The sequence below is a fragment of the Coffea eugenioides genome, chromosome 1 (assembly GCF_003713205.1).
Source record: "Coffea eugenioides isolate CCC68of chromosome 1, Ceug_1.0, whole genome shotgun sequence".
Taxonomy (NCBI): domain Eukaryota; kingdom Viridiplantae; phylum Streptophyta; class Magnoliopsida; order Gentianales; family Rubiaceae; genus Coffea; species Coffea eugenioides.
This window is the reverse complement of record NC_040035.1, coordinates 50,157,168-50,178,669: the sequence shown is the minus strand read 5'-3', so window position 1 is coordinate 50,178,669 and position 21,502 is coordinate 50,157,168. Positions and strand designations below refer to the sequence as shown.

Genomic DNA, 21,502 nt, shown 5'->3' with positions numbered 1-21,502 from the left:
TCTTTTAATCTATATATATTATTCGAAGTGGTGGAATTACACAAATTATTGATTTTTTTTTTCGTCAAAGGTCAACTTCTCGCAAATTATTGATTATGAGTAATCGAGTGTCCAACCAACGTCGTTGACATGTTGTCCTGTAGATCTATTCTAGATCTGAACTCGTAGCTGTAGCCTGCAGGCGAGCCGCTACTGCGAACTTTTACACATATAGTTTCACAAAAACCACCTTTTTAAGGTGTTTGATTAATGATGAGCCTTTTACAACCAACGAAGGATTACGGCTAACGTTAAAAACTGTTCGTTTCGGTATCGCGTTTTGAGTAATTGAGGAGCTTTAAATGGTTTGACTACCTTATAAACATGCTGTCTCAAGTCTTTAACACCACCGAATCCTTTCGATTCACTTACGGCGAAAATGAAAAATCCTACACGTGTTTATACCATTTTGTTACGAGTAAATTTTATATACACTGATATTAACAGTGTATACATTATCACAATTAGATATATGATATATAAGTAAATTTTAAATTTTAAATTTAAATTCAAATAAATTATCATGCATCCAATAGTAATGATATACTCTATTAGCTACGTCTATCAGAATTTTTAGAAGATTTTACATAATTTTCAAAAAAAAAAAAAAACAATTAGACCTTTTCATCATTCATCTTTTAATTTTGTTATCCGTCTTATTAGTAATATTATTGTTATGACTTGCCTTTTCGATCAATCAACATCCAATGACTATACAGTCTACAGAGGTTGAGGCTTTTGCATCAGAGTGGGCGCTTGGGCAATTTCGGGTGGTTGTTGAGCTAGTGCTGCTACTATAAGGCACAAGCTAAGTAATAATACTAGCAAACATATCACGGTTCCGTTTAAGAATTGTCCGGCCTGCTTGTTTGTTGCGTCGTACATTCTCAGACGACAAACCAAGGGGGGGTCCTGTTAAGAAAAAGACAAAAGGAATAAATTTATAAACATAAATAAATGACATGAGGAATCTCCGTAACTAAGTTGTAGCCCTTTTATATAGTTTATTTATAAGATCGATACCATTCTTCACATCTTGAGTTTTTTTTTTTTTTTAAATGTATGTGAGGGGTTTCGAATTCAGTACCTTTTACTTACATTTTCTCTCCTGGACCGCTCAATTCATATTTGGATCACGAGTTTAAATCTCTCTTCTCTTTCTTAGTTTTAAAATATCATATTTTCACTACTTAAAAATAATAAACAATTCTGTATTTGACAAGAGTAAATTTAGAAATTAGGAGTGACTTTCTGTTTGGCAATTCGTTAACCACAGCGAAGTTAGCAAAGTAGTAATTGCGTTTGCGTGTATAAGTTGAAATAAGCCGATATTACCGATTGGTGGAAGGGGACGCTGGATTTGGACGACAGATCGCCTGGGCGTTCAACGGCCCAGCATGAAGGCACAAGCAAATTCGTCAATTTGGATGGAGACTGAGCCTGGCCCAAAGAATAAAATGATGCCTACCCGATAAAAATTCAGAGTCCATGGGTTCTGCACTATAGATAAACCTGGGTCTTTGCTCTTTTGACCCAATCGATTGAGTAACATCACTAATCAAATGCAATTAAAAAAAAGAGTAAATCTTATATACACCGACGACAGTGTATACAATATCATCATTGAATTCATTAAAAAATAATATCAAATTAGAACAGCGGAACTTCATTCCTGACCACACTAACGGTATTATTGTAGTCCACTCTAGATTGGAAGCAAATAGGTGCATCATTCTTTTAGCTATCAGAAGCTGGATTGTCATTTTTTAAATTTTTTAAATAATTTTTATGAATATTTTTCTTATTTATCTTTTTACGTTACATGTATTAAATCGTTACAATATATATATATATATATATATTTACAAAAATTCCAGTTTGTTTATACATTAAAAAAAGAGTAAATCTTATATACACCGACGAACGACAGTGTATACAATATCATCATTGGATTCATTAAAAAATAATATCAAATTAGAACAGCGGAACTCCATTCCTGACCACACTAACGGTATTATTGTAGTCCACTCTAGATTGGAAGCAAATAGGTGCATCATTCTTTTAGCTATCAGAAGCTGGATTGTCATTTTTTTAATTTTTTAAATAATTTTTATGAATATTTTTCTCATTTATCTTTTTACTTTACATGTATTAAATCGTTACAATATATATATATATATATATATATTTACAAAAATTCCAGTTTGTTTATACAAAAAAAAAATTGTATCTGAATTTGGGTCAATGATGTGTTACGATTCGTGAACATGCTCATGAAACGAACAATACCTAGTTTCCCTTTACCAAAAAGAAAAAGTTTAGCTATTCGCGGTAAAGACATTTGCAAAGCTAGTAGCATTAGAACAATAAAGGCTTGACTATTAATTAATATTTAATAGAGACTCGAGAACTTGTTAACGACCACCCGCTTACATAATAGAGACTATAGTACCACCCGTTTACATAATTGTAATTCTTCTCAGAATTACAATGCACATACTACGTAGTAAGTAATACAAATAAGGCCAATTGACTCGCGGATTTTGGCCTAATCGTAGACTGTAGAGCGAATTCTCTCACTCACCAAAAAAAAAAAACTAAAAATAAAGGAAGAGGAAAAGAAGAAACCCCAAGCGGGTGCTGAATAGCAACCTCAGCTTTTACTACCACCGACCATCCATTGCTCCAACCTTGCCCTGGGACTTGTCCCAAAAAATCCATTGCTATTTGTGTATAGTTTTTTTCTGCTTTACTACTAATAATGCAGTGCAACTCCCCGTATGTTAATATTACTAATTATTAAGGGTGAAATTCTAGAATTGACCGCCTTCAAAGGTCTGACCAAACTGCCAATTAGCAGGGGCCACGCTGTAGCTGGTGACAGTTCTACCGTCACTTGCGGTGACCATAATTGATAGGCTCTGGCCATTGAGGTGAGAGTTGCTCTGCCAATTTTGACCCCAATTTCTGGACATGGTTTGCCACCCAGTCCTCGACCCTTTGATCGAAACCGTATGGATATCTCCTGCACCCGCGACGTTGGTGACCAAAACCAAGTTGAAGAAGGAGTGGCCGTTGATGGTGAACCTGATACCTCCCTTCTTAGCACAGGGCACCCTGTCCACCAAACCAACACCAGAAGAGTCAAAAAGACAGAACATACCACACTGAATCGAACATTTTTTCGTAAAAAAGACTGGTAGTAGATGCCAAATGCAAACAGGCCCCCGCAGGAAAAAAGTTTTGTCGGTACCTTCGGTAAGCGACGGGCACGATCCCGGCACGATATTGAGCAATTTGCAAGAAAGCTGGCTCGGCGAGGTCGAAGTGCTGGCGGGGAGGATTGCACCACCCGCCATTGTCATTTGGCAATGCGAAGTTTGGCGGGCAAAAGTTTGTGGCGGTGACTGTGATGGTGCCACCCAGACACCATTTCGGGTCGCCGTCGCATCTCATCTCATAGCAGGCCCCGCAGGTTAAGCCATTGTTGAACAACGCCGTGCTGAGAGCTGCAGTGTTCGTTCCGTACCCTTGACTGTACAGGTTTCCATATCCACATGCACCCCCTGCATTAGTTACCGACCAACATTTATGTTGTACATTTTCAGTAATTAAGAGCGGCTACCGGCTAATTTTAAAAGATATTGTACATACCCATAGTCCCGGAAGCGTCGCCGCCACCGTAGAAGGTGGCATGGGCACCTTGCCAACCTCCATAATCAGCTTTGATCAAACTGAACTGTAGGACGAAGGCAACGATGATACAAAAAAACGCGAGCAAAGAGGAAATTTTGTTTGCCATGATAATTGAGAGAGTGTGTGATGGTAAACGCGGGGGAGATGCAATACGTACGCTCGAGTACTACTAGCTAGTGTGTGACTGTGTGTGGTTTGTTTGTTGATTTGCAGTAGTAGTAGTAAACAAGAGAGTAATTAATTAGGTTAGGCAGCTTGATGAGGTGTGGAAGTGAAGGGAGCAGCGTATTTATAAAGAGAACTGGGAAGTGACCAACACAAAAGGCGAAAGGGGAGACAATGGATAGGACGACAGCCGGCCAATCTCCAGGACGTGAGGGGAGATTGAATTAACCTTCAACCTAGCTAAAACAACAATTATCAAGGGGCTGGCTGGCTACAATTTTAATCATACTCAGCTAATCAAGGAAAAATCAACAGCACATGCAGATGTTCTGGTTGGGCTGCACCGACTGGCAACTGCTAATATTTGTGGGTCCTGAATCCGACCCAGCCACATGCCGGACCGCTTTTTTCCTTTATGTATTATGCAGCTCCAAGCGTTCTCAGTTTTCTGTTGGCCACACATGCAATATTAATAGTATTTCACAATCAATATTATGTGTCTTTTTCAATTTTCTTTATGAACTACTAATAAATGAACTGGGGCAAAAAAGTTGATGAAATTTCATACTAGTTGGTAGTTACTAGTTAGTACTACTATTCATTATTATTGTCGTGGAAGGTTCTTTCTCTTGGTCTTTCTTTCTTGTTTCAAATGGCTAAGATGTGTAAAGCTGAATTAATTCTGCAATTTTCTGGTAAAAGTAGTTGACTATACATCGAGAACAAGCGTGCAGCAGTTCTGGGTTTATCATAATTCGTAGCATATATCGATCTATCTGTACTAGGAATCTTCCTTCGTTTAAAGATTAATATATAATACATATGTGTGACGTCCTTTGAAGCCCATGCGTTGTTATGCAAAGGTAAGATGCCAGATTTATCTTTCTTCTATCTTTTAGCTAGTCACAATGCAAAATGTTATCGATTATCTCTCTTTACAGCACGAGATTCCATCCTAGCTAGCTTTAAGGTCGGCTATAAAAAAAGAAAAATAACAATAATAATTAATGTGCAAGTAAATTACGATTATAAAGAAAATCTGGACTAATTAATGCCGTCAGCTTTGAATAAATATATAGTAGTATTACGCCTGCTTTCTCATCCATGCACCATTAGGATATTCTTGGCGTTAGTAATGGACCATTGTTGAGACTGTGGACCGGAGAGTTGACTGACTGAAACCTTCTTGTTCAATGTTCATATATATCATGATTTACCTTTTTCTCGACTTGGGATTTTAATGCCGAATCAAAATTATTTCACTCCGGGCGCTTAAATTCGATGATTATTTTTTGGTTTTGGAACTGCATGCATGTCTTTTTGCGTTGAACTAAACATTATTGCAACTTGGAAAATGGCCCTTGTTTTTTATATTTGTCCAGGAGCTGCCTTCAATGTCGCATTTACCAAACCACATACATGTTAACTGTTGAGGAGGCAGTAGTTTATGAATGGATGCTGCAGCAAAGCCGAAATATTAGTTAAGCCAAGAGCATGCATTGGAATAATTAGGAAATTACTGTCAAGGTTCCAAAATTCTGCACCTACTACTGGACCATGCACGCAAACGATATATATATAGGTGGTAGGTGGTAGGTGGTAGGTGGTGGGGGCCTACCCCTCCAATTTTCTAAGAGAGAGTCATGGACATGAAGGCTGATATGTCAGGTTCTTGTTGGAGGTTTGGGTCACAGTGATATGCCAGTTTAGATATATTCAATTATATAAGCATTAAGCTGGCGGGAGTAATTGTCGAGACTCTTCACAAATTTGATTCACAAAATTCACGTACTAATTTTCTTTTGGGCGGGCAGCTGCTATGAGTTCACAGAATACAAATCTTGCGCATATTTAAAGCATCCAACTGCAAAATTTGCCTTGGAGTAGTAATCGATGTGCCAGAAGCATTTTTCCGTTTTCCTTTCCTTGAGGGAGGAATTTAAGCGGATACGAATCCGATTAGGCATCACCAACCAATCCCTTATCAATCGATGTGCCACTAATCTTAACTCATGGACCTCCACCACGTTAGCAGCACATGCCATTTCCGGAAGGAAGCGTCCTCATTCTTCGAAACAAAATGCATCTATTCTTGTGTTGGTAATTACTTGAGAAACAATCACGAGGTGGTAGTGGTAGTGGCAGTGGTAGGTTCCTTTTTAACTTCTAAAGCTGTGAAATGCTGAGGACTTGAGCTCATTTCACCCGATAGACAGAGAATGTTATGCATCTCTGAGCAGCCATTCGCTGAAGGGATTTCCAGAATAATCACAGTATGTTCTTTTTGTTGCTTATGCTTTTTTAAATCACTAGAATTACACATCAACTGAACACACAGACTTTCCCCGCAGTCAACCAAGAATGCCTCCTTTATTTTCCTTTTCTTTTTTTTTTTTTTTTTGATGCTTCGTATCCTTGGCATGAATGTGACTCTCACGTGGGACAAAATTTAGCAGGCACTAGGCAGGCATCTCCTGGTCTCCATTCTTTGTCCTGTGTCTACAGTCACCAGCGATGTGATATGTCCTCAAGACATTAGTCTCAGGCAACAAAGACCTCAACAGTGATGGTTTTGTATGAAAGGTGAGGATGACTAGAAGCGAAATGCAAACTGCAAGGCCAGATACATCATACATATTCAGTCCGCAAGCAGATCCATATTCATTTCAGCCATTTTGGACACATCACTTTCGAGTGGTTTCCTGGCTCTCTTCTTGCATCATAAATGTCACATGGTAAACAATCTTGTGAATTCCGATCCAAGCATACGCTTGTCCAAGATAATGCAATTCACGATCTATATCCATAACAAAAAATAATGAGGACCTCCTTATCCAGTGCTATATTAATAAAACAAAGTGAACTAACTTCCCCATCTATCTATGAGACTGGAAAGTTATTCTGTCCACCAATGCCACTGCTTCGAGATTAAAATCTCTTCTGGAAGTGCCTGCTCTGGGCCAAACTAAAGTATCAAATCACGTGAAGCATGCTAAACACCAAGCACCACCATTTCATAGCACACAAATCTTCAACCTCATCAGTCCAGTTATGAATTCAGATCCAAAGAAAGCAATAAAAGGCTACAGTACATAACTCTTTATTAAGCACGAGACAAGCACATGAGCAAACCAAAAAGTTTGGCATCAAATGAAGCAGAGTTTCATAACCGATATTTGTTTATGCATCCACATTTTTCTTGTTTTGTAGTTTTGACAGAAGAAACGGAAACACATAGAGCCTCGATCAACAGGAATCGCCTCACTAGCGTCTGAATTTGGGAATCCGCAGACATTGCCATTAGAAATATATAGTTAGTTGTTTAACAAAAAAAAAAAAAAAGAAGAGTGAGAGAAACATCAAGGAGTACATTGTGGCTGAAATGGTTGGTGTTCTTTTGATATTCATCATAGTATGATACTATTTAGCGGGCAGCACCTTCTCAAGATTGTCAGAGTTTCAATTTTTCATGCTGTGAAAAAAAGCAAAATTTGACTTTAACCTACGACCATTGCAGCAGTCAAAATGATGGCCTAAGACACCACAACATTATGCCTGTGCTGCAGTTTAATATACCAACAAAAATGAAGCAGATTAAATCACTATTGATAACACAATAATACAAGGGACATTATCAACTACTACTATGTGTTATTACCATGTAGTAGATGATACTCAAGTTTATGGAGGAGGTACATCACGCACCTGCAAGGCAAGTCCGAAATCATTTTTGCCCGATTTGCCTCTTACTTTCATATGCAGCGAAAAAAAAAAATCAAAAAGAGACAACAATAGTACAACCGACTAATTATTTAGTGCTACATTAGATCATTAGTAAAGCTCCAAAATACAATTTAACAACAAATGTTTTGGCACTTTGGAGTCAAATAGGCAGAAAATTAGAATAATCCGGCACACAAAAAGAGAGACTAATGGGTTTATTGTAACTGGTATTTCAACCGTGAACAGTTTACTTTTGAAAAAGTACAAAATGATAAATTAGTATCCATTGTGGATATTAACTAAATAGAACTAAATATTTGTGTTCAAAACTAAAACAAAAAGAATCAAAGGAAACAGCTCTGGCCTACTCTAAACACAGTAAGAGGTCCATTTGCTTGCCTCTTTTCTTAAGTTCCAGGCAAAACAAGAAGTTCAGCACATGCTTGGATAGTAAGCAGATAACTTCTTGAAAGTTGCCAGGTCTTCAATGAGCTGCGCAGCTGATAGTTGTGTATTGACTTCATTCCAATCAGTGTAGCAGCCCCAAACCCGAACTGCAAGCCTCCGACACTTCGGAGAAGGGTGCCTTAAGTAAGTACGGTACCACTCAATAACATCACCCTTCTGAATGCTTCCAAGTTCCATTGCTTCCTTCTCGGATAAGTCAAACATATACCTGTGGATCAATGGTCCTTGCTGTTAAACTCAATGCGACTCAGAATAGCATCTTCGGCTACTGTATTCTTAACTGCTATTTGGCTCCCTTAAGTAATCTTAATGCCTTTTGGTGATATTGGCCTCCCAATGGTACAAATATAAACAACCTTTTACTCGTGACGAGGTGGTTTCTATGACGTCTCTACATGTGACCATCAGAAATTTTTAGAAAGGTAACAACGCCTTATTTCTGTACGTTTCAAAAAGAACATTCTGTACTTCAAGACCTACAGGAAACACAACTGACATTGTACCCCCGGCAAAAATGCCAGGCCAAAATAACACAAAGACCACAACAAGATCACCCATTTTACCCCACCCTTAATCCCCTATTGTAAAAAGATAAAAGAGAGGGAAAAAGAAAAAATGGATAGACTATTAACTAAAGATGACAATGCATAAAAATGTATTTGTGCATTTGCCTAAAGAGAAAGAGGCCGTTTTACATGCATCTAGGTAATTAAATGGAATCCAAAATGTGTAATTGTACATGCAAAGTTTCTTACGAAACCAATTAAATCACTGTCCCTAAAAAAAGAAAAGATTCTTTACAGCTCCAGGAGACATGTATGAAGCTAGCATACCTTTTATCAACTATTTGACCCCAAAAACGATTTGTTTCATACAAAAGAGATGGATCTTTCTCCAAAAGCTTTCCCATCAGACCACTCTTGTAATTTTCAAAAGATTCATTGTCAAGTCCCTCCTGAAATGCAAAAGAATTTCCAACATACAAATGCTTGTGTCAAAAACCAACAACCAAATGCAGTATTAAAAGAAAAACTTAGACCTCTTACAAATCATGCCAAACTGAGCACAGAAGAAAGAATATATCAACAATATTGAAATCATCAGTTAAGATAATGTCCTAATCAAGAAAAACATAGGCAGTGAGGACAAGAATCTGACCATTCTATAATCTAACACTTCATATTTATCCCTTCTTTTTCTCGCTATCCTCATCTTACCTCTTAAATTTTATGATGGAAAAAATCCCACCAAATTACTCACAAGATGTATACAAATCATCAAAGGTGATTAATTCTATCCATTACAGCCTAAGTAGTTTCATATGTCAAATGCATGCCAGATAAAGAACCATTCCCCAGAAGGGGTCACCAACACAAATCACTCGAGCATGAAAAAATTAAATCTTACCAACATCTCTTCTATGCCATTTATGAAGTTATCGATCCTCCCTTGCAAGTACACAGGATTATACTCAGAAGATTGAACACGAAAACAAAACCCCATTATGCGGTATGTCACACGTGGGCTACAGTCGACGACATAACCAAGCTGCTCCTTTGTCCTAAGTTGAACACAATTGGAGAAGTAAATTAAGAGTAACAGACAATTAACCTATGGAAGAAATTCCTTTCACAAACAAAGAGAAATATGCAAACGTTTTCTTTTTGTTTTCTTTTTTTTTTTTTGGTTTTTTGGGAATTGGGGGTGGGGGGCGGGGGATTGGATTGTGCAGGAAGGGAGATAATGACTAAAAGAACATTGCCCTACCACGGCTTCTCATTTATATTCATGTCAAACGGAACCTAAAAGCTCCAAAACTACCACCAAGGTATAAATTTCATATACCTGAGCTGATTGAAAAGTGGTTCTTCCACAATTTCATCAAACAGATCTACTAGTGCTTTCAGTTTGGTCAACCCAGACTCCAGTTCCGGTTCAATCTGGTAATATAGCTGAAAGCAAAAGCAAAACCACCACACAACAATAAAATATACGAATTTCAATGCATTGGATCCAATAGAAAATTACCCACAAATAGGTCCATTATGTTATTACCTCAACCACAGAGTTCTTTTCCAGTTTATTTTTCACTCTGATGTCTCTAACCAGATCAGCACCAGAAGGGAGACACATTACACACTCCTTGTGCCTCATCTCAACAGGGAGTGCTGGTACAGAGAAGTTACTTTTGAAAATGTTAGATATTACAACTGCTTCTTCTTCCAATAAATTGCCATGGCAAAGGCCCTCAATATAGAGCTGCAAGAAGACAGGTGGCAATCAATACAAAGCCTAGAAAAGCAATGCTAAACTTCAAAAGAGCTGCTGCCTAGCGATGATATAATGCAAACCACAAAACATCCAGTATAATGGGTCATAACATATCCTTGTTCACTTTCTACGGCACCAGTAATGATGTACTCCCTAACTCCCATAAGAGTTGGGAATAACAAGATGCAAATCAGAATATACACCTCCTTTGATGCCAGAAGTCCGGTAGAACAACAAAGAGGGCTTCATACTTGAAAGAGCAGATCGCCCATAACCAGAAAGTTTTCTGGACCAAAATCTTCTCCGTTCAACTGGTGAAGTCAAGAATTGATATTTGACTCTCCTATGGTTGAGAAGTGGACTGCATTGTCTGTCCCATCAACCTCAAAGCTTATCTTGTTCTCAAATGTAGGAGATGCAATGCCAGACTCTTAATATCCTTACTACACAGGGATTATAGTACTAAGACATACCCATTTGAAGGTAATAGACGCATTATACTCCAAGCTATAGATGTAGTTTAGTAGTTTATTTTCCTATAGAGGGACATCATCAACTTTTTTAACTGACTAAAGAATATCAGCACCATTAAAACCCAAAGGCTGTATCAATCCAAGAATTTCTGTTAACAACTAACGGAAGCCAGGTTTTTTTAGGGCTGGAAGCAAAGGCTGAACAACGATATCTCATTTACATCCACTATGCTGCATACCTTCATTTTTTAAAATAAGAAAGGGTATGAACTTTGGCTGAACAAACTTCATTCATTTCACATATTTCAAAGTTTCACTAACACATTCAACATGGGAAAGCATTTTCCAGTCCATTAAAAGCAACAAATCTTACCAAAACAATTATGGTATAAAGGAAATCAAAGATCATATAGCTATGGAATGTCCGAAGTCATTGAAATACTTCATGGAAACGAAGAATTTTCATATTTAAATACTAGACCTGGGAAAGAAGATCTGGAATGAAAGCCCTTAAGTCAGAAAGGGACAAATCATTCAACAAGCTCAACTTTTGTTCTACATCCCAAAAACTCTGACACAATGCTTGCAATCTTAAGTAAGATGAATGGCTCAGAGGCTTCATGTTTGTGTTCTTTAAAGTCCTCTCAATATCTTCTTTAATAACCTGCAGCACAGTCCAAAGCACAATTCAGCAAAGGTTATACAACAAAGTACGCTGTCCAAAATGCCACAATAAATTTGAGGTCCAAACCAACAAGAAAATGCCCGATAAGCAGAGCATAAGCTACAAAATTCCAATAAAATGATGAAAGATAAGGTTTATGCTATAATCAGTTCAAGAGTTCCGGTATCAGGTGCCACTCTTACTTCTTTCTGACTCTCTCAAGTGGTTCTGTACCTCTTTGTAATTCAAAAAAGGTCCCACTATTTTTACCAGATTTTCTTCCTCAGAAAAGACCAAAAGAAGAGCTAGTGAAGAACAGAAAAGCAGCACTTTCTTGGGAAAAAAAATCCTGCTAGAACTTGCACCAAATAGTTACGATATCCAAGAATCCATAGTTTTTGCACTATAACAAGCATAATGCAATGTAATAACACAAAAAAAAAAGAAAAAGAAAGACCCATACATAGAGATATATAATTTTCTGTTTGCATACACAGTAGCACATAATATAGTACGTATGTGAGGAAACCCATCAGTGACTGGTTGGTTGACGCAGAAAAGTAAGAAGGGTATGACCATGGATATAACCTTTCTCTGACCTGGGATTGTTTAGAAGAATAAATGTAATGAAGATTTTTTCATGCAAGCTGTTATTGTTGTTAGTATGAGATAATGGATCAGTCTGTTGTAGGCTTTTTGACACGAAGTCAGAAAGTTCATTGTCTAAATTCACCTTTGATTTAAATGAAGCAAAGAATTCCAGGATTTTTTTTATGCAACGAAGAATAAATCAATAAGACAGTGGAGAAGGCCATTTGCTAATTACATTCTTTTGCATGGATGTATAGATATAATTTTCCATATATCATCTACGGTCTCTACATAAAAAATGACACCAGTTTACTTTTTTTGCCTTTTTTTTACACTACCCAGCACCCACAGAGATTGTTCTCTCTGATAAATGTTCCCAATAAGGGCAAAGTCAATGATGACTCAATATCTCATTCTCTGATATCAAAGAATCCTACTCAAAATATATGTGTTTGCTCCCCCATACATGATCCTATAAAGTATCAAGATAAACAATTAGTTGAAGAAATGAAGCCCATATTATCTCCTTAAGACGTACCATAAAACGATCATCCTTTGGTGAAAATGATTTCGTCATTGTCAAAACCTTGAACAAAAGAACTGGAAGCTTATCATTGAAACCATAGACCTTTAGCTCCAGTTTGTCCCCATACAACGACACAGAAGTTTCTAATTTTGCAACACTTGCCTGCATTAAAAACATCAAAAACTACCAATTACACTACCCAATACACTTATCATGCTCAAAAGTTTGAAAAAATCCAAAAACAAATCTTTTTGCAACTAAAAATTAAGAAAACAACCTGATACACAATCTCATTCAGCTCATCTTTTAGAAGAAGCACAAATAATTCAGTCAACAGAGCATTCTTCAGATTATCGCAACCCCCATTTAATGTGACACGGAAATACGTATTTGCACGAGGAAGCTTAAAAGTCTTATCAAGCTTGTACCAAAACTTGATCAGTGGCTCATCCAGAATACATTTTGGGGTAGACACACCTGCAAGCTTACCAGATGCACTCTCTGCTCGAATGGAAAAATCAACTGGAATAAACTCATTCTTCACAGGAAGATGCAAAGCCATGTCAATTTCTGGAGGGTCCAGCCATAATTCCATCAAAGAAGATGGAATATCTTCCTCAGCATACTTTGAACCGAACCATGGCTCATTTTGGACATCTGTCATCAGAGGAGAGACATTTAATCCAGAACTGAAGCATCCTTTTTCAAATATCTTCCTTTTGATAGAAGATGGCCATTTCAAACTGCTTTTTTCTTCAGAAGGATTTATCTTTTTTTTTTTAATGAATTCTTGTACACTATGAATAAACTTCTTTCCCTATGAAGCAACAATTTTCCGGAGCTATCCTGACTAGTTCCCCTTCCCCTCGTTCATAACTAGCCTCACATTTTGACAATCCTTTACATCATCAAAGAATCAAGTTTTGCAAATGAAAAATATTTGAAGCATGAAACAAATTTTTCCATAGCACTCTATTTGAAACATGAAAGAAAAACTCACCATGTGATTTGTTAAATGACTTAGTCACTATATCAACTCTCATATTTTCAGGCCTGAAGAAATCCAACACATGCTTTATCATCTCCTCATCCCATAGTTTGTAAGTATAGTCACCATAAATAACATGATCTGGAGGATAAACAAGCAGATTCTCTGCAGCAACAAATTTTCAAACATGAGACAGGTAATATATAGCTTTTGCAAATAAAGAGATGCAGAAAAGTTACATTTGCACTGTTGAACAGTACACACAAAACAAATTGGCAGATAGTAGGGTGAACAGGAAACGCATTTTCCGTGATGTAAAGTAATTCTCTATATTCATACAGATAAAAGTTAAACTTCTGTCCATCTCTCATTTAGTAGACCTTTGAGTGGCTAAAAAGGTCTAACTTTTTGGGAGAGCAAGTCCATCTAGGTCAATAAATGGTTAAGCTATAGAATGGGCAGTCACCACTGGCCTGGTACGCAAGGGAACAGTCTGCAAACAATTCTATTCATTCAAAAATCTACAGATTCTACTTGTAGCTTTTCCATCCAAGATTTGGGTAATATAGGCTAAGAGGATATCTTTGTGAATTAGAAATATATCAGAAGGAGAGATTCTTAATAGCTTTTCGGATAGATTCTTAATAGCTTTTCCTAAGTTCTAACAATCATCTGATCAAGATTTAACTTTTAACATCTAACCATAACATCAAATTCCAATGAGCTTCTGAACAGTCAACTAATGACTAAAAAGTTAAAGAAACTATTGGGCTTGTCAGCTAATTTTACCATTGACATATTTTCGGTAAGACATAGTAATATCAGGATGTTACTTTCATGCATGTTAGTTTAGTAAAAGCCCAGGAATAAAAGCTCAATAGATGTGAACCAAGTAATGCCGGAAGATCCAAAAGCAAATCTAACTTTGACATCCATCATTACAAAAGAGACAGTAGACTAAGTGGTAAACCAAGTACGTCTATAAAACTAAAACTAAAAAGAACATTAAAACCAAAAAGTTGACCTGCAAGCTCTGCAGCATACTCATCCTGAGGTTGCTCCTCGGCAAATTGGAAATCCATACTTCCAATATCTTGGAGTTCCCTAAAAATCCATTCTTGGGGCGAAACTTGACGCAATAACTTGATATATTGATAAATAAAGCCAATAACCTCAAAGATCTGTACCATCAGCATCAAAAACTTAATATCATGAATACTTCACAAAACAATTAGTATGCACCTCAAACTTGTGGTCCATGGCATAGAATGAAATTAAAACCAGCTTTGCTCTCTTAAGAGAGCCAAATTGACAACAGTATTTCAGCATGCAAAGCTAGCAACTTGGCAGCAGATTTTCAGCAGGGAAAGATGTAAGATGTTTAGCAGAATGTCTCCAGATCATCAGTTTTGTGGTTGGTAAAGGCAAGAGATTTCATTTTGGTATATCTGGGGCAGAAAATCAGCTTGCTCAGAAAGTTTACCATCTCTTAATTATTACAGGGAATCGGCATGCTCTGACATCAGAATTCTTAGAAATACAAGCAACAGAGCTTCCTTGGTTCATTTCAGACTAGACATTCAGGATTGCGAAGCGGTGATTATCAAACAAAGATGTAGAAGGCAAAGGATGAGGGAAATACAGAGATTTATATACACCAATAGTTTTTTGCTAAAAACCTTGACACAAAGGCTAATAGAAGGAGAATTCCCCCGTACAGCAGTGTAGCCCACAGGGACCCCAAGAAGATGACAATTTTGTGTAGACAGCTGTATGTGATTCAATACTGACTATAGATAATTTAGGAAGAGCATACATCCAAATTGGTGCTACAAGAACAAAAGTTAGGATGATCTTGCCAAATAGACTGTCTGTTTTTACATCATAAGATGGCTGACAAACTTTTGCAAGCCCCTTTCAACTGAAGTGGTACATAGAGATGATGCTATATATGTCTTTTTGCTTAGTTGAAGGCTATCAGGAAGGTCCCAAGGGAATTAACAAATCTTGGAATACTAAACCCCAGTTTTTGCTGTCAGCCAAGTGGGAGGAACCCAACAGAGTGCATTTTGACATAATCAAAACCGATCTTAGAGAAGCAATAAAACTCTGATGCTCTTAGACATTTTTTAGATTCAAACCCCTACCCTTCCTGTATAAAAATACATGGATGGGTTTGTTTCCTGCAAATTTGCACACTCATAAAATTTTTCAAATGAAATAGAACTACAAATGATTTAGAAGGGAAAAGCATAACGAAATAGTGAAGAGAAACCAAGGAAACCCATGCATGCACCAATTGTAAAATAGCTAAAATAACATGTATCTAGCTCCTTTACAATTTTCAGACAATGTTTGGGAAAATTGGAGGAGTTCCTCGATTGCATCAAAATACAATAGTAAAGGACAAAATACCACTTCATTTTTATAATTTCTAAAGAAAAGAATCCATGCAATAATTGTATAAACAACTTGGATGGACTTTCTAAGGCAGCTTGGACTCCACTTTTGTATACAAATGCTGTGCTTTGTTTGCAATAAAATGCCTAATCAGAGACCATGCATTAGTTGTAACAAATAACACAAACCAAAATCACCAGCTGCCATCAACAAGTTCTAGAATTGCAACTAAAAAAATCTGCATGAGCATGATAGGGCATTCCCTGGTAACAGGTAACATAAATTTCTATAGTCCAATATAATTACATGGACCTCTGTCCAGTTAAAAAAAATCATTGAGCATTTTCTTAAGCAACCCACCTAACAAGGTCAAGGAGAGACAATCAACTGAAACTTGCATTAAGAATTTTAAAAAAAAAAAGATTTTATATGGAGCAAGCCACATCTTTCCACAAGAAATATCAAAAAGGGGGAGAACCTACCTTTTCCAAGCCAGAGTCAGTGAGGTGTATGGACATGCCAAAAATGTAGACCATTGTGTTACGCTGCATTCCTTCATCCCCAACACCAGCAGAAATAGATGTTGCCCAGCCTTTAGCTTTTAGAGAAAAGAGCAAACTACCCCTGCCCTCTGAGCGTCACAAGCAACCAGTTAAAAGTGATGTGAGGTAAAGCAAATATACACGTAAACATGGCATCTAAGACAAGCAACACTTTGGAAACTTCGAAGATATGTTTGATGAACTCTAAAAGTAAGTAACTTTCTAGTAAAATACACAGGTCTATCTGTTCCACCAATAGGCATGCAGTACATAATCACTTCAATCCAGAAACCAAATTTACAATGTGATATATGATACTTCGTAAGAGGTTAAACAAAGCAGGAGGGAACAAATGATAGCCTCTTGATTAGCTTCAATCATTAGGCCAAGAAGCCATAATTATCTCCCCTCAATGCTTGGTGTCAAACACTTGTCTGGAGATCAAATTCAATGGCAGACTAGAAAAAGAATGAAATTATGAAGACGAAGTTAATTGCATACAGAATAATTATCTACAAATTTTCCTACGTCAGTACATCTAGCAAGTGTTTCCCTCTCTAATTGAAAAGGCACACAACCGTATATTCTCGAACAAAAAGAGTAGGTGGGTCACAGATGAAGAGCATAAGATGTATACTTAATTTTCCTAACAAAAAAAATGGAGAAAGGCGGAATGGACAATGACTCAGCATCTCATTGTTTCTAATTGAGAAGATCATTAGCTTATGTGCAGACTCCTCACCATGCCCAAGGAGATGAGCCAGGTAATCTTCAGCTTTCTTCAAATACTCATGTCTGAGAGAAGGCAATGTCCATGACAAATCAAGGATATGAACATCTTTAACAGCTTCTAACCAGTAAAGTTTACCAGCTTTCCAGATAGGAAGTTCTGGCACGGACACTTCCTTTGTATGAATACCTTTCTTGATACTGCTAAATAATTCAATCACCCAACTTTCAAGTACATCAAGACTCTCTGCAGCAAAGAAAATAATATCAGAAAATATTATTTGAAGAATTCAATTTCTACCCTTATAACCCTACGTATCACATACAAGTCTAAAGTACTCATTGCTGAAAAAAATAAAGCAGTTGAGTATTAACAAGAAATTGTAGTAGACTATAAAGTAGTACAAAAATGAGCTGTGAAGACACTCAAACTCACCAAAAACTGGATCGAGTGAAACAGTTTTAAAAATGAAGGAAAAAGAAAACAACAAAAATACTGTAAATAAATAAATAGCAGGCAATGTTCATCTAAGTGCCAGATCAATAGCTGCAGTTCAAGGCATCAAAACAGAAAACATTTTTCTTTTCTTTTGACAAACTAAAAGTCCATCGCAAAAGTCTCAAACCCTACCGCACTAATTTTTGCAACTGAGTAGTTATTCATAACATTTATTCTATAAAAACTAGAGTCATGACGAAAATTCACTAGTGCATTCACATTATTTAACAAAACATCACATTAAAATAGGCTTAATATGCAAAATTAAAACCTCATTCAACACAGTATGTATTATATAACTCAGATAACTTACCTCCCCCTATTACAACTAGTTTCATTGCTCCTGCATAATAATTTTCATTGTATAAATTCAAAATCCGTTCCCGCAAATTGATTCCTTTCTCCATTGCATCAACCAGGCTCTTTTTATTCCCTTCACATTATTAAACAAAGGTTATAAAGAAGAGAAGTCCACATAAAGTTTGGTCAACAAAATTTGGGTAAGAAGATCAAAAGCTTACCCCAAAAAAATCGATTAAATGGATGACCAGGAGTAGATGTATGGCATTGTAGTTGTTGCAAGCGGCAGGAATCACTTTGCAATACCTGATTGAATTCTACATCCAGATCACATGATGCAATAACACTCAGCCTCAGGCCAAAAAGCCAGCAAGAAATTCATTAAGAGAAAAAGAGCTTATGAATTGACAAATTTATATAAGATTAAAATACCTGAATCAACCGCTAGCACCTCCCTCTCCATTGCTTCAGCTTTCACTAAAGGTGAAATGAAAAACTGAGAGAATCTGAAAAACAAAGCAACAAAATTGGTTAACTTCCCAATCCATAAAAAGAATATTGCCTTCACGATTTAAAACTTAGTTAAAGGAGAAGTTGATACTATGTTACCTACAATCATCTATGAAAAGAAAAGTGAAGTAAAGGAAAATGGAAATTACTTCTACATTATTCTAACAAGGAAAAAACTTGAAAATGGGCAATGATTGGTGATTTTTGACATATTCTATAACTCACTCATTTCCTACAAAAGTTGGATTCGCAAGACATATATTGCAAAAAGATGCAGAAACATTCTGGAGTGGGAAGTTTTTCCTACAAACTACAAACACACAAAGCTAAATTATCTTTCCCTCCTTTTCGTGAGTCACCTGTGAAGCTAACAGTAAATTTTCTAATTTCCACCAGAGACTGATGCACTTGTAATAATAGTATTTTTCTTAGTTCCAGAGCTTAGGTTGTGTAAACGCTTGCTTTTTTAGCATAACTTGGTAGAAGCACATAATTAGGAACTAAAGTTTGTAGATTATGCCTAGTAAATATTGCTCTATGGACTATAGAGTATAAGAAATCGTCATTTACCTTCTCAAGGCACCCTTGAGAAACTCTCTATTAACTTCAAAATGGTAGCAGGTATGCTCTGTTTCTGTATATGCATTTGATGATCCCCCGTGCTTTGACAGATAACTATCATACTAACAAAGAGAAAAGTCAAGCTGCAAAGCCAAAGAATTTTCCTAATTCATAGTAAATGAAAATTCAACTCTCATACAACATGAGGTTAGATCTCTCTCTATTGCAACTAGAACCCTTTATGCCAAGAAAAAGACCAATTCAAATTAATGAACAAACCTCATTTTCATCTGGAAAATCAGTACTTCCCATGAAAAGCATGTGTTCTGCAAGAAACTCACAAAAATAAGTATTGTATACGAACTCCAGCCCGAACCCAAACCTTCCCCTCAGAACCAACAAGAGAATGCCAGAAAAGGCCCTCTCTTCTTCTTCTTCTTCTTCTTCTTAAGTGCCCAAGTTGTATTGATGAACAAGAACGAGTACACAAGATTGGGGAATCCCCAAGCATTAACAGCCTTTTTACTTCTTTAAGAGCTAGGCTGGATATCAAATAACCAGGCACCAACATATGCAGTTTGTTGTGTGGGATCAGACGAATACTAGAGTAAAAATTAGCACTCTTTGGACCAAGCAGCAAAGCTTACTTGGGAAAAATATCATATTTTATGGTTGGTACATAAACCCCAAAAAAAAAATTAGAAGAGCTACCTGAATTAACGTGACCTCCGTTCATGATTAAGAAGCTTTGACGATTAATCTTACACAATAACCTTTTGTGTGACTTCGAAACCAGTATTGTTAATAACATTAGATCTCAAGCTAAAAAAAAAAAAAAGAAAGATAGGGGGAAAAAAGAAGAGAGTCATCTTGATACCCACGTTTGTGCTATTAGACACATTTAATGCTAACCCAGCTGAATAACGCATGGCAATATTTAAACTTAGACCAATTGTTGACAGTTAACACAAACCTAGGAAATGTGCTAGACCCTGCGCCTCACAAGGATCCGCAAAACTGCCCATACCAACACACATTGCAGCCGCTGCCTGAATTACCCAAAAAAAAATCATAATTATGGACTACCGATAACCAATCTCACCAGAGAACATCACAATAACCTATAAATAAATTGGTTAACATAGCACTGAAACCAAATAAAGCTTACTTTTTTCTGAGAAACACCTTTCTTTTCTTTATCTTGAACAATCTCGTCTTCTTCTTCGTCTTCGTCGTCGTCGTCAACTTCATCATCATCTTCGTAGTCTTCACTGTCTTCGGCTTCGTCGTCGTCTTCGTCGGCGTCGGATATATGACGGCCTTTGGCACCATCCGGCGCTCCGTCGCCCTCGGAGTAAATCTCAGGATCGTGAACTAGAAGAGCACAGAGGCCATTGGAGAGTTGAATATATCTGTATAATCGCCTATCGTTCGGCGACTTTGTCACGATGTGGTCCGATGAGAAAGTACAACCGGCGATTGCCATTCTTTTACTTTTTTCGAATTGGGAGAGAGAGCGACAGGAAAGAGACTTTCAGATGCCTGAATACGATGTCGTGTTGCTGTCTCTCCCTTTCTTTGTAATGGTAAATAGGTAATTAGCTTGAGCTTGAAAAACTGCCGACCAACCTCGGCCGTAGTCCGGTCTGATACTGCGCAACTGTAGATGTTTAAGTGACCAATTGGCGGCCTCTTAGAGGCGGCGAGCAAATATACACAAGGACTCCCATGTCCATGAGGGCTCTCTCTCTTTTTTTTCTTTTCTTTTTTTTTTTGTTTAATGTCTGTTTCCATTCATGCCCCCTTTGAAGTTACGGTGCCTTTGATAAAAAATTACTTTTGAATATTAAAAATATTTTTAAGGTATTTGATGAATATCATTCGATAAAATTACGAGTAGAACTTTTACTATTAAAAATATTTTTTGCAAAAACTCAAATTTGATACTTTTAAAGTGACTTTTGTAATTTAAAAAATAAAACATTAATTTTAATCATTTTATCATATACTAGCCACTAAATTAAAAAATAAATATATTTAAAAAATTTTAAATTATATATTATCCAATACAATAAATATTTATTGAATTATATTTCTAAATAATATACTTAAAAGTATTTAAACACATAATAAGTACTTTTATTAAATATTTTTTTAAAAATATTTTTTTAATAAGTTACTACAATCCAAATGGGCCTTAGTATTTATGAGTTTATCTAATTTTTGACCTAAATGAACTAAAATCAGGCTTTTGCAATTTTGGCACACATGCTGTGTTTGTTCTGAAAACAGTACTCTATCCAGCTTTTCCCAAAACTGCCAATTTCACCACATACGACATTGCTCATTTACCTTTT

The 21,502-nt window shown here is 36.7% G+C and overlaps 2 protein-coding genes across 3 annotated transcripts; both read right to left on the bottom strand.

Moving 5' to 3' along the window:
* Nucleotides 1-2,392: 2,392 nt before the first annotated feature.
* LOC113761878 (expansin-A2-like) lies at nt 2,393-4,061 on the bottom strand. Its single transcript, XM_027305042.1, has 3 exons — nt 3,694-4,061; nt 3,293-3,605; nt 2,393-3,156 (listed from the first exon to the last, which is right to left on the bottom strand). The coding sequence occupies exons 1-3, from the start codon at nt 3,839-3,841 to the stop codon at nt 2,853-2,855; spliced, it is 765 nt and encodes a 254-aa protein (XP_027160843.1). The 5' UTR covers nt 3,842-4,061; the 3' UTR covers nt 2,393-2,852.
* Nucleotides 4,062-7,825: 3,764 nt separating this feature from the next.
* On the bottom strand, nt 7,826-20,868 carry LOC113778281 (nardilysin-like). Of its 2 annotated transcripts, XM_027323632.1 has the most exons (19): nt 20,314-20,868; nt 20,119-20,194; nt 19,425-19,471; nt 19,155-19,267; nt 18,507-18,580; nt 18,296-18,391; nt 18,088-18,207; nt 17,289-17,522; nt 16,487-16,635; nt 14,629-14,785; nt 13,617-13,769; nt 12,894-13,273; nt 12,629-12,778; nt 11,317-11,499; nt 10,147-10,350; nt 9,937-10,043; nt 9,499-9,652; nt 8,925-9,046; nt 7,826-8,299 (listed from the first exon to the last, which is right to left on the bottom strand). In XM_027323632.1, exons 1-19 carry the CDS (start codon nt 20,629-20,631, stop codon nt 8,056-8,058), a joined length of 3,081 nt encoding a protein of 1,026 aa, XP_027179433.1. In that variant the 5' UTR covers nt 20,632-20,868; the 3' UTR covers nt 7,826-8,055. The 2 variants fall into 2 exon arrangements, with proteins under 2 accessions (XP_027179433.1, XP_027179442.1); XM_027323641.1 differs by lacking the exon at nt 20,314-20,868 and having other exon boundaries at nt 19,155-19,259; nt 20,119-20,163.
* Nucleotides 20,869-21,502: the final 634 nt, after the last annotated feature.